The 14,227-nt window shown below is 42.7% G+C and overlaps 1 protein-coding gene across 1 annotated transcript; it reads right to left on the bottom strand.

Annotated features, from left to right (window-relative positions):
* Positions 1-20: 20 nt before the first annotated feature.
* LOC142047368 (cation channel sperm-associated targeting subunit tau-like) lies at positions 21-12,831 on the bottom strand. The gene is made up of 7 exons (XM_075069822.1): positions 12,685-12,831; positions 10,174-10,257; positions 8,840-8,891; positions 4,598-4,749; positions 2,769-2,891; positions 1,221-1,265; positions 21-143 (listed from the first exon to the last, which is right to left on the bottom strand). The coding sequence occupies exons 1-7, from the start codon at positions 12,829-12,831 to the stop codon at positions 21-23; spliced, it is 726 nt and encodes a 241-aa protein (XP_074925923.1).
* Between the last annotated feature and the right edge of the window lie 1,396 nt (positions 12,832-14,227).

Genomic DNA, 14,227 nt, shown 5'->3' with positions numbered 1-14,227 from the left:
ACGTTCAGTCTCTATACTCCTTATCCTTCAGGGTAGCCAGAAGGTAAGACTGCCTTGAATGCTTGTTTACCACTGCTCCTGATAATACACACATTCATCTGAGCACTGAATTCAGAAAATCCATAGTCACTTATGGGCTTTGCCTATAAAAGGATAATGTACCAAAAACTCAGTGTTTAATCTGTCTAATGCATTTTCAAACTTCTCATAAAACACTCTGAAACCTGTCTTAAAACACCATACACATTTAAGAGTACATAAAGTAGCATAAACTGTATGTACTTTGTTTCATACTGCTATGGGTCATACATAATGACAATATCTGTATTCTCCATATTGCATAGACACAATGGGCTAGATTCATCTACCCAGCACAGAGGGGAAATTCATCATGGGGAAAGAGCAGTCATTGCTTCTCCTGCCAACTTCCCTCAAGGGTTATGGCATGGGAAGGCAAGTTTAGTTTCTACCAAGGTTAACATAGGCGCTTCACCAGAGTCTGCAAAGGGATGCAGTGAATTGGTGCATTTTCCAATCATCCTGGCTATGACCTCTTTTCACTCAGCACCGTCCAATGTTGTGGATACAATGGGCATCTCTGGGTTCCTCTGCAGATACATTTTTGTTGCCCTCAAGGGTTATGCCACAGTAAGGCCTTACATTGCCACAATCTCAATCCTTGCCTGAATTGCAGTGCCAAACCTACAAACCAATGTGTGTCAGAAACTGGAGATGACTCAGTTGGTTATGAAAATTCACATGGCCTAAACATTTGGTTAGCATAGAGTAGGTTAGTACACCAGTTTTACACAGACTGATTTTTGTGTATTACTTCTCCCTAATAATTTTAAGAGTAGAAATTTTGTTATTATGCAGACTATGTAAATTCTGTTGTCAGCAGTATCAATGCAACTCCTCTGAAGTCAATGAAGCTGTGCTGGCATCACTGTGTAGACTATGGCCCACCCATTGTATGTGAATCTTATGACATCACTGGTGCTATGCTGATTTACTGCAGCCAAGGATTGGGGTCTACTTGCTATTCTTGTCTTTCACTACCCTTTTCTCTCTGTTTTAGTCACTTTACCATTCAGTGCTCCTGGAAGGCTATAATGCAGTGTTCAATTTATATGCATGTATCTGTATGCAATTAAAATTATATTGCAATGACATGAAGTCACCTGTGTATATTATTTGTAATTTCACCAAAGAAATCCTACCATGTTTCCAATCCTCATGGCACATGTTTCAATGAAGTGGCCTTTCTGGGTGAGTGGGGAAAGAAAGAAAAGGAATATTTAGATTCACAAATCTCCAAAACCAGTGTTTTCTAGCAGAATATTACCAAGCATGTAAGAGGAATACACAAAATTTGTAACTACAATAGATGAAGATGCCACATACTTTTTCCACACTGTGACAAAGTTCCTCCTCTACCTTGGTGGGTCCTGCGCTTCTAGGCAGATTTTGCTCACCTCAGTGATCTTCCCCACAGTCTGGGTCAACTCCTCCTGTGTCTGATTAGGAGTTGGGAGGTTTGGGGGGAACCCAGGCCCGCCCTCTATGCCGGGTTCCAGCCCAGGGCCCTGTGGATTGCAGCTGTCTATAGTGCCTCCTGTAACAGCTGCATGACAGCTACAACTCCCTAGGCTACTTTCCCATGGCCTCCTCCAAACACCTTCTTTATCCTCACCACAGGATCTTCCTCCTGATGTCTGATAATGCTTGTCTCCTAAATCTTCCAGCAGTACACTCTCTCACTCTCAGCTTCTTGCTCCTCACTCACACTCCTTCTCCTCTGGCTCCTCCCTGCCTGACTGGAGTGAGCTCCTTTTTAAACCCAGGTGCCCTGATTAGCCTGCCCTGATTGGCTGCAGGTGTTCTAATTAAAGTAGCTATCTCTACTGCCTTCTAGAAAGATCTTAATTGGCTCCAGGTGCCTTGATTAACCTGAAGCAACTGCCATTTGGTTACCATGGTCCTAGGGATTTGTTTAGCCTGGGGCTAACGTACCTGTTTCTCAGTACTTTACTGTAGCCATCTGGCCTTGCCCCATCACAACACATTGTTATAGTTTAAAAATCAAATAAAAGGAAGCATACATGGAAAGGTAGATAGGCAATCTAGTTGTCTGATCTTGAGATTGTGAGTTCAAATCCTAGTTTTGCCACTGTCTGTTTTGTCTTTTGTCTTTACAAAAGTTATTTAGAACCAGATTTTCAAACTTGAGTGATGAAAATTAGGTGTCAAAGGCCCAGATCCTGCAAACACACGCGACTAACATTATGCATGTAGTCCCACAGATTTTAATGCTACTCCTCACATAAGTAAAGTTATGCACATGTCAGTTGTTGCAGGATTGGGACCCAATTCTATATTTAGGTGCCTAAACACTTGTTTTAGGAAATAACTTTTCACCCAAGTTTGAAAAACTGGCCTTAAGTCCTCAGTATCTCACAGATATTGAAATGCATTTATCTACAATATCTTGCAAGTCTTGTGAGGATTACATTTTTGTAGGCACTTCAAAGATAGAAAGAACAATATAAGTACCAACTATTATTATTACAGTACATTATCACCCAGTCAGCTAACAACTGGACACTTACATAAGGAAATACTGCTTTCTTATATTAACCGCTCTATCATTTCAGTACAAACACCTGATATTGTGAGCATGGTTTATCTTGCGTACTACTTGCCAAAGCATGTGTGGAACAAACAATTTAGAACATGTCCTAGATAATCTCTTCTTTTGTCAGACCCACCTTAATGACTTCATAAAGGTGTACAGTTGCACTTCCCAGCAACCTTGGAAAGTCTCTTGGACCTTGAAATCCCACCAATTCTAGAATAATCCTATTCCGCTCATCCTGTTGCCGCCTTGGAACCTGAAAATTAAAACACAACATCTACATGCTATCCACATGGAGCAACAAGAGCAACTGAGAAAAGGGTTAAATCTAGGGTAAACTGACCTATTTGCTCCAGCACTCACTACACAGTTCTGAGGGGAACAAGCGAAGGCTGGGCACTCACAGATCTCTTTGAAACTGATAGCATGGTAGCAGGCACGTTCCATTTAGGCTAAATGAGAGAACAATTAAATGCCCCTCTGTTTAGTACTGTAATAGCTGAAATAATGGAAACTTCCAATGAAGGAGTAGACTTCGCACAAGGTCAGGGCAGTAGGGGCCATCTAATCCAATAGGATGCTCTGAGGGATAATAAACGCAGGGACTGGCAATTAATTGAACCGCAGTTGCATGTCAGAGGCAGGCAGAAAGCCAGGAGACAGTAAGAGAAGAATTGGTAGCATGGGCCTGACAGAAAGCTAAGAAAAAGGGTTTGGGGGCAGAATGCCGGCTGGAAATGCAGCCTTGGAATTATCAGCAAGGAAACTGCCTCCTGCTGTTTGACCTTACTGCTTTCAGAGAAACAGGACTTTGTGCACCTTCTTTGTAAGTAAACAGGACTGTATCAAAGAAACATCTGACTATCATCAATTTCTCTTATAGGAAATAACCCCAAACACCCTAAATTTTGGCTTACCACTTGGGTCAAAAGGGGTAATTTTTCAATAATAGGAATTTATGCTCCACAGCAAAGGCTAAATGGAGAATCCCATCACACCCACTAGCAAAGGCATTCTGACTTCTCCCATATCACCCAGTCATTCTTCACATCAATCCCACCACGTTCCACCTTCCCAGTAGGCACAGCCCAGATTAAGTGTGCTTAGTTCGACAAAGATGGTATGGAGTGGTGGAATTGGCTACATTGGAGCTAAGAGTGCGTTTTTAGTAACATATACCCTACATATCACCATGTTATGCTTAAAAATGAGCCCAAAAAAATTCCACATCAAAACAAGTTAAGCTGGATATAAGGTTGTAAATATGTATCAATAACTTCAGAGGGAAAATATCTTAATAAAACATTGCAATTAAAAAAAATACAAATATCTGGAAGCCCAGAAATTCAATCTTAAGATTACACTTAAATCAAATATTGGAAAGCATGAAAATGCAGAATTTTACTACCCAAAACAATCTTAAATCTTTCCTTTTATTCCCTCCACTCTCCAATCTAAACCATGGAACAACTGTATGCCTGTTCACAATTTAGCTTGAACAATGACAGAATGAGCCACATATCCCCAGTACACTGTACCATACTTGACAAATGAATGTGAAGCACCAAGCGAACACTGTGGGCCTGACTCACCAATCCATTATATCAGTTTTACACCAATGTAACTCCAATGATTTCTAGGATATTATGATGTATGTGCACCCTACTCAACCAAAGAATAGTCTGGCCAGATAGCAATAACAATCTCTCAACTCTGGGCAGAAGAAAAACAGTCTTGTGGTTAAGGGACTGGGGCGGAGCCTGCAGACTTTATTGCAGTTTTACTTTATGAACCCAGATGAGATGTACATTGATAAAAAAAAGAGAATAGTCACAAAGTACTACAGTACATGAGATTCCCTCCTCCTTGCCCCGAAAAAGCAGCTCTAGATATTCAGTGTTATCATGCTATTAAACCAGTAATGAGAATTACATTATAAAAGAGCAGAAGCTGTAATAATACCTGTACAGAAAAATATTTCACATCTTCAAAATGAATCACAATGTCCTTTCTGCTATTCTTTAACTGTGATTTGAAAGTTTGTGGATTTGTGCATTTCATGACTTGGTTAACAGTAATGCGAAGCAGCAAGTTTGTATTTTTCTGTATATTGACTGAGGGTCTTTCATTTAGGAAACAGATCTTTTTAGCGAGTCAGCAACAGTAAAGTAGGTTTATTACATGGTAGTGACTACCATGAAAATCATGAGCAATATACAATAAGATCTAATTCTCCTCACTGCGTGTGTGCAAACCCAATTAATAAACATGGGTATACTTTTAAGATTCAAATTTATCTTCTTCTGTCCACATTGGCACTTAACCAAGATCATATGACTATTTCTTCTTTCAGAAATAAACAGATATTTGACCACTGGCAGTGGTCAAAATATGAATTCACTATTGTCAATTTTACTGTTCCCCTTTTATGGGTAATTCAATTGCACTTGTATATCATTAAAACAGCATTATTAATTTTTTTAATATCAGACTGTTAATTCACAAAAATTGGCAGAGGGACTTAATGGCAGGTTACTTTGATGTTGCCGCACTGAAGAATGCAGTGCACTGAACTGTGAGACTTGTGATTAAAACATTCAGAAATAAAACACATCCACAGACTGCCTGTGATTAACTATAATGTTAGGAAGCTGATGTACTATTCATGCGGGGGGGGGGGGACACCTGAAAAGAGAAATAATAAAACTCTCAAAGGTTTATTATTAGGGCCCTACCAAATTCACAGTCCATTTTGGTCAATTACACAGTCAAATGATTTAAAAAATCATAAATTTCATGATTTCAGCTATTTAAATCTGAAATTTCACAGTGTTGTAATTATAAGGGTCCTGACCCAAAAAGGAGTTGTAGGGGTGGTCAGAAGGTTATTATAGGTGGGATTGCAGTACCACTACCCTTACTTCTGCGCTGCTGCTGACAGTGGCGCTACCTTCACAGCTAGGCAGCTGGAGAGCGGTGGCTGCTCTGAAGGCAGAGCTGCCACCAGCAGCAGCGCAGAGGTAAGGATAGCATGGCATGGTATTGCCATCCTTACTTCTCCGCTGCTGCCTGTAGAGCTTGATACCAGTCAGCTCTATGTTTTTGGGGAACCAGGGCGCAGTGTCTGGCCTATCTGACTCATGAGGGACACCCCCGCCCCGGTCTCTGTTTGAACCAAGACTGATCAGAGAAAAGGTTTGCAGAGAGCAGTGAAGGGCGTTGGGAGACACACCTAGACCTCTCCTGACAAGGATGACAAGATTAAGACATTGCCATTTGCATACAGAATGGAGTGCAGAGACAACTCCCCTAGTCTCATCTGTATGAAAGATGGGACATGGATTAGCATACAGAATGAAGAACTGAGAACTAAACTGAACTCTGGGACCAGAAAAACAGGGAAGCACTGCATCATAGGAATCTCTGCTCCAGATGTTAATGAACTTATGCCTGCCCACACCCAGCTCAGCAGTTATCTGATCAATTCTAGTAATAAATCCTTGATTGATATCCAAAATACTGAAGCAGCCTAGTTGCATTGTGAGCTCCCTGGAAGAAAACACCTCACATAGCCAAGAGTGATCATTTCCTATTGTCTAGCCTAAAGAAAACACTTGAGTCATCAAAAAGAATAGGAATATTTGTAGCACCTTAGAGACTAACAAATTTATTGTAGCATAAGCTTTCGTGGGCTACAACTCACTTCATCGGATGCATGTAGTGAAACATACAGAAGGAAGATATATATATACACAGGGAACATGAAACAATGAGTGTTACCACACACATTATAAGAAGAGTGATCAGTTAAGGTGAGCTGTTGTCAGCAGGAGAGAAAAATAACTGTTTGTAGTGGTAATGAAAATGGTCCATTTCCAGCACTTGACAAGGAGATATAAGGAACCAGGGGCTGGGGGGGGAAGGGGGAGATAAGCACGGGGAAGTAGTTTTACTTTGTGTAATGGCCCATCCACTCCCAGTCTTTATTCAAACCTAATTTAATGGTGTTCAATTTGCAAATTAATTCCAATTCAGCAGTCTCTTGTTGGAGTCTGTTTTTGAAGTTTTTTTGTTGTAATATTGCGACTTTTAGGTCTATAATTGATTGACCAGGGAGGTTGAAGTGTTCTCCAACTGGTTTTTGAATGTTATAATTCTTGACATCTGATTTGTGTCCATTTATTCTTTTATGTAGAGACTGTCCAGTCTGGCCAATGTACATGGCAGAGGGGCATTGCTGGCGCATGATGGCATATATCAGTCATCAGTTTACCCATAAACAAATCTAGTGTTCTCCCTTGAACCACTGTTGTTTCTCTACAAAAACCCCTACCTAGGTTCAAGTAAGTGTTCTGATGCATAGACCCAAGCTTTGCATCAGTTCCACTGGGATTCCATCTCCTGACTGATTGTGCCTGTCTCCTTGCCCTCAGGGCCCTGAGCTACCATCATCACCTGAGAACTCCAAACAGTTCAAGCTTCAGGGAGCGGTGAGATCCCCTTCTTTCTCTCTCTCTGTTTTCCTTTCCACCTTATGTATTAACCTTTAATAATGTACGTTATGTTGGTTTAGCCCTCTTCGTGTAGTTATCACTATTATTCAATAAATAACTGTTATGGTTAAGCTGGTTGCTTCTCTCTCTCTTCCTGAACTTTACCCTTTTGTGTTTTTAGCTTCCCTCATTTACTCTACAGCAATGATTCTTTTACCTAAGCTAGATCCCTGCAGTGCCCAAAATACTGTGGGGTTTGCTTATCAAGTAGGTTACTATCAGTACAATTGTAATGTGAGAGTGCGGATAGGGACCGGCTGAATCTGGGACACATAAAGGTGGCAGCTTGAAAGTGCTGCTTGACCCAGTCCAGTGAGCCCAGGGGCACATAAGGGGGTGAGGGGAAGCTTGAAAGTGCTGCTTGATCCAGCCAATTGAGTCTAGGGACATATAAGGAGTCAGCTTGAAAGTGCTGATTGACCCGGTCTGCTCAGACTTGCTCTGTTAATGTATGTATGTGTGTGTGTGTTCATCCGGTTCTGGGGCTGGAGGAACCAAGCCCTAGGGAACCGAGGTCCAGCAGGATAGCTCCACTGGGAGGGGACTTGCATAAGGGAGAAGTAGAGCTCCATATGAAAACACACGTGACAAAAGCAGTACATTGATAGAATTACAGAACACCCCCCCACCCTCCGAAGAGTAACCTGAATAAATGAGCATACCCCAAAGTAATGGATAGATCTGGTAACAAGCTAGGCCCTCAGTCAGTGGCCACCATTCTCCAGCTACCCAGCTCTGAAGGCAGCAGCGCAGAAGTTAGGGCGGCATGGTATGGTATTGCCGCCCTTACTTCTGCACTGCTCCTGGTAGGGCGTTGCCTTCAGAGCTGGGTGCCTGGTCAACAGCTGCTGCTCTCTAGCCACCCAGCTCTGAAGGCAGCGCAGAAGTAAGGTTGACAGTATCATTAACCCCTAAAATAACCATGAGACCCCTCTGCAGCTCCCTTTTGGGTCAGGACCCCCACCTTACGAAAGGCTGGTCTCCCCCCATGAAATCTGTATAGTACAGAGTAAACGCACACAAAGGCCAGATTTCACAGGGGGAGACCAGATTTCACGGTCCGTGATCTGTTTTTCATGGCTCTGAATTTGGTAGGGCCCTATTTATTATATATTGTTTTCATTTATTTAACAATAAAAAATAACATCACTTAAAATGAAGTTTTGTGTAGACTGCCTGAAAAACTGTACTTAAGATTTCCCATGTGTCTTCTGGTAACTAACAGTAACAACATAAATGGTTTTAAAATAACTTGTCACCCTTTCATGAGTTAAAAATTCAGTCTAGATAGAGTACTGATTGCTATATAGCAATCCTAATAATTAAATATTTTTGCTTTTTAAAATTACAATTGTTCTCTCCATGTAAATGTGTCTTTTATTCCTACCGTACATAAACAAGGAAGTCTACTCAGTGAGTCTCCTTAGGATTCTATTACTGGACTCTGGCTCACTGCTAAATTCCTCATAAGTTCACACACTAAATGAATGTCAAACTCAATAGCTAGAGAAAGAAAGCATTATCTCTTAAGTGAAGAACCTATAGAGTGAGATGCTCTATACTTCCCTGCCAGAATACTCTAAAGATGTGGTCAGTGAAAAGAGAGAGGAAAATATGCTTAGCAGAGGGTAGGGAAATAGAAAAAGGATACTTTTTGATGTAAAATCTTTGCACACCTTCACATGAACAGCCAGGCAACCAACCTAATGAAATCCAAAAGAGGACAAGTGATAAATTAATCTCATAAAAATCTTGAAACTTTCTGTAGGTCCTGATATAACAATTTGTTATAGGCACTTCTTAACACAAGAAGTCATTTGTAAATGCATTTGTTGCTTTGCGGCAAAACAACGTAGTAACTTCGTCTTTATAAAATCGTGAGACAAAATACAGGGTTTCAAAAAAAACTACATGCTTCTAGCAAACCTTTTCCCACTAACCATTAAGCCAAATCCTGGATTCTTTATTCAATTTTGCCTAGGGAAATATTTCAGGATTTAGTCTGTGTAGAATTCCATTACTCTTTTTTAAAATGTAAAATATACTGCTCAGAGATACAGAAGTTTCAAAACTAGACAGGGAGAAAAATTAAGCAATGACAGCACTGTTAAAAAGCAATAAGGCACTACAAAGTATACAGGGATGGTGAATAAATGACACTTTTTGGAGACCATACAGGAAACAACCCAAACATGCCTATATTTTAGGCAAAGTATTATTGCTTCTTTAACAATGTTTTAAATAAAACATTAAATAATTTGGTTTTGAGTGATACAATATTTCTTTACAATTTTTATAGACCAAATCCATGGATCTGGTATTAGATCTCCATTTGATACAGGCAAAGTTTGCAGTTGCTTTGTAAAAGACAGCGAGCTCCTGGAGACAGGGGCTATGTCTCCCTTTTAGTTGTACAGTGCCTGATCCATAGACCAAAAAAAAAAAATTTAATCAGTAAACTGAACAATGAGTTTCTTGGCTTCAGCTGTGAACACAGAAGATTATTAGTGAAATGAAAATCAATAAGCATTCTGCAATATAGAACAATTTCAAGGACATCCCTGAATGAGTATATTCAAGTAAATCAGACGATTACATTTTACCAAGAGTTGCAAAGCAATTTTTAAATCTCTGTAAGCACATAAAAGCTTGATGCAGGGGTTCTCAAACTTCTTCATTTTGCAGATATCTTAATAAAGAGATTCTCATAGATCACGCCTCCTCTCATTATCAATCATATGAACAACCCCCCTCTAGTCTATGATTGCATTAATATCCATGTGACAACCAGAACAAATACTTAACTAAAAATACATAAAACACTGACTTAATATTACTTTTATATGTTTTTAAATGTAATTCGGTAACTGAAAACAAGAAAGAATCACAGCACTATGTGACCAGCCAACTCTTTGTTGATTGCCAGCTAGTTCTCCAAGTACCACAGACTACTGTCGGAGAACCAGTGGTCTGTAGTGTACATACCACATCTCCACAGGGGACTAAACTGTGGATGTCAGCAGGTTGTTCAGTTCCTTTATCAGATGGCTTCAGGATTTTCTGCAAGAACTACCAAAAGTAAGAAAAAAAGATTTTGCAATTGCCCTTTCAAAAAGAAAATACAGTACACTATTTCCTAATTAATTTGAAGGTTAAAAACAAACAAGTATATTTTGCAGCTTCCAACATGAGAGAACACTCCTATGACTCCACCAGTGAATAAAAACCAACAAAATCTAAAACCCTATAAAAATATGAGTCTCTCTTCCATAGGAAAGCATACTAACACTAGTATTTGGACTCTAAACATGTATTCCTATGTATATTAATGGGCATACTTCTGCATTTCATGGCCAATCACAAATGTTGCTCTATTCAATCTTAGAGTAAAAGAGCTTTGAAACTGAGAAAGCATGTTCTTCCACAACAGGGATGCACAAGACAACACTCAAGAAGCATAGTCACATAGGTTATCATCTACCACAGCAGTAGGCAACCTATGGCACATGTGCCGAAGGCGGCACGTGAGCTGATTTTCAGTGGCACTCACACTGCTGGGTCCCGGCCACCGGTCCGGGGGGTTTTGCATTTTAATTTAATTTTAAACGAAGCTTCTAAAACATTTTTAAAACCTTATTTACTTTACATACAACAACAGTTTAGTTATATATTATAGACTTATAGAAAGAGACCTTCTAAAAACGTTAAAATGTACTACTGGCATGCGAAACCTTAAATTAGAGTGAATAAATGAAGACTCGGTACACCATTTCTCAAAGGTTGCTGACCCCTGATCTACCACCATATTCAAAAAGTTATTTTGGGTGAAGCCTAATTCAAACATTTTTAAATATGTTTGAAACTGAATTCTATTTTTTCACATCTTCTGAGTACAAGGCATTTTTGACAAAACACAGTCTTGTACAATGGATGGACTCTTAACATAAAAATGAAATGATAAAACACTAGCCAAAACATGTGACAACCTGGTGGCAAAAGGTTTTAGGCCCCCACAAACTGCTGATGATAAACTACTGTATGAAATATTCTTAGATCAGATGAGAGTTTCTTGTTGCTAAAAAATAAGGAGACACTATTTCAAATTATTACTGTGTAACAGTAGCCTCTAGTGCTGAAAACAAAAGAAGTTTCTGGCTGATTTTCTTATGAATATTCACAATTTCAACTTTCTGGATTAGTAGATGAATGAAAATAAAATGTGTTAGCCATTCACACCATTATAAGTACCTCCATCATACTGGGTATATGTCCACAGAGAACAGTAAAGTGACAAGGCCTTTATGTGAATGGCCAAGCTAATCTAAGAATACTTAAGCAGAAAATACAGCCTTTTGCTGAGAAGTGAAACTTCTCTTCAAGGCCATTTCTGAGAGCTATGAAATGTACAGCTTGCATGAGTGTGTGAATGGGTACAAGCGTGTGCATGCCCAACTGGTGTGAGATGGGGAGATACCCAAGTGCAATTTCAACACCCCAGTCTACCAATACCCACTCATATCCCTGCACCCCACCCTCCAGCACCCCCGTACCTCACTAACCCTCCACATCCCCACGCCCTGCCCTCACCTCCCTCCCTCTAACCCCCCATCCTCACCTCAACACCCCAGTCAACCAATACCCACTAATACCTCTCCAACATGCTCACAACAGACCAGTCCTCCACACACCCACACCCTGCCTTCCACATTTCCACTCTGCCCTCACTCCCCCTCTCCAACCCATGCCCTCCCTCTAACCCCCCACCCACACCCTGCCCTCACCCCCTCCCTCTAACCCTCCACCCTCACCTCAACATCTCAGTCTACCAATACCCACTCATACCCCTGCACCTCACCCTCCAACAGCCCCATACCTCACCACCCCTCCACACCCCCACACCCTGCCCTCCAACACCCCCGCACCCCACCCGCCCTTCACACCTCCACACTCCACCTCCAACACCCCCACACCTCACCAGCCCTCCACACCCCACCCTCTAACACAGCCACACCTCACCAGCCCTCCACACCCCATCCTCCAACACCCCCACACCTCACCAGCCCTCCACACCTGCACACCCCACCCTCCAACACAGCCACACCCCACCCTCCAACACCCCTGCACCTCACCAGCCCTCCACACCTCACCCTCCAACACCCCCACACCTCACCAGCCCTCCACATCCCCATACCTGCCCTCCAACACCCCCACACCTCACTAGCCCTCCACATCCCCACATCCCACCCTCCAACACCCCCACACCTCACCTTCCAACACCCCCGCACCTCACCAGCCCCCCACACCCCACTAGCCCTCCACACCCTCCCTCCAACCCCCCACTCGCACCCTGCGCTCACCTCCCTCCCTCTAACCTCCCCCCGTCACTTCAACACCCCAGTCAAACGATACCCACTAATACCCCTGCACCCTCCACACCCCGCCCTCACACCCCCTCTCCAACCCACCCGCCCGCTGCACGCCCACCCCGCCTCTCACCTTCAGCAGGGATCCCACCCTGCCGACCTTGGCCGCCTCGCGAAAGCTCCCCAGCACCGAATCCACCGAGCCGAGCCGGCCAGAGCTGCGGCCGGAGGGGAACAGGGAGGCCGAGAACACGGAGCCCCTCGCCCCGGGGGCCGACATCGCGCCGTCCGGCGCCTCAACAACCCGGGCAACGGCCGCTTGCCCCAGCGCGCGGCCCGCGCGCTCTAGGGGGGCGGGGGGAACGAACTGCCCCGAGCGCCTCTGCACGAGCCGCCCCCTGCTCCGATCCCAGCGGGCACCGGCCACGGGCGTGGGGAGGGACGGGCCTGAGAACCCCACGCTGCGGGGCAGAATAAATCTAACCCGGGGCTGCAGCACCTAGCAGTACCCGAACCCATTTCCTTGCATAGTAAATACACAGCAGCCCGTGAGACTGCGGGGTGAGCAGCTAGACACCGCTGTCACGCGAGACGGAGATGTTCGTTTAAAAATAGATCGAACAAACGGACAGTAAAATCGCTGCAGAGACTTTACCCAGGCTGACTCCTTCCACCAGGGAACCCCACAGTGGGTACAGACAGGCCCGACCCTCTCCCTCACCGTGGGGGTTTGCACCTACAACAAACATACAGGGCTGGTTTTCAGAAGTGCTGAGGACTGGCCCTCTGCGAGCTCCACGCCAGCGCCACTGAAAAATAACCATGTCGACAAATAACAATGAACTAACCCAGCCTGATAAAATGCCTATTACAGCACTGATGAATTTAGGAATATCTGCCATAATTAAAAGGAAGTAAAAGTAACTATTTTATGAAGATATAGAAGATAATTCCACCTGGATGTTCTTCCCACTCTTGAGTCTTTTGTAGTGTATAGCAGGGGTAGCTAACCTGTGGCACACTGGCCAATTTTCAATGGCACTCACACTGCCTGGGTCCTGGCCACCAGTCCTGGTGGGCTCTGCATTTTAACTTAATGTTAAATGAAGCTTCTTAAACATTTTAAAAACCTTATTTACTTTACACACAACAATAGTTTAGTTATATATTACAGACTTATAGAAAGAGACCTTCTAAAAACGTTAAAATGTATTATTGGCACGCGAAACCTTAAATTAGAGTGAATAAATGAAGACTTGGGACACCACTTCTGAAAGGTTGCCAACCCCTGGTCTATTTAAACCCCTGCGAGACCCCTCCATGGTGGTCTTCAGCTGGCTAAAGAGAGAGCCTCCCTTCCCCCCAGGATACTTGAAAGAAACTGGAACAAAGGATGGGAGCAAGAGGTGTGAGTGATTGTTGGACCCTGGCTAAAAGGAGATTAATCTGTAAAAGGGAGCATTCTGGAACTCGTTAGGATCTTATCTGTATTCAGTTTGATTAGACATATATTTGCGCATTTTATTTTATTTGGCTTGGTGACTGACTTTGTTCTGTCTGTTACTACTTGGAACCACTTAAATCCTACTTTCTGTATTTAATAAAATCACTTTTTACTTATCTCGGAGTATGTATTAATACCTGGGGGAGCAAACAACTGTACCTATCTCTATCAG

Source organism: Chelonoidis abingdonii, chromosome 10, assembly GCF_003597395.2.
Source record: "Chelonoidis abingdonii isolate Lonesome George chromosome 10, CheloAbing_2.0, whole genome shotgun sequence".
NCBI classification, from domain to species: Eukaryota; Metazoa; Chordata; order Testudines; family Testudinidae; genus Chelonoidis; species Chelonoidis abingdonii.
The sequence above is the reverse complement of the archived record's forward strand: the minus strand, read 5'-3'. Positions and strand labels throughout refer to the sequence as shown.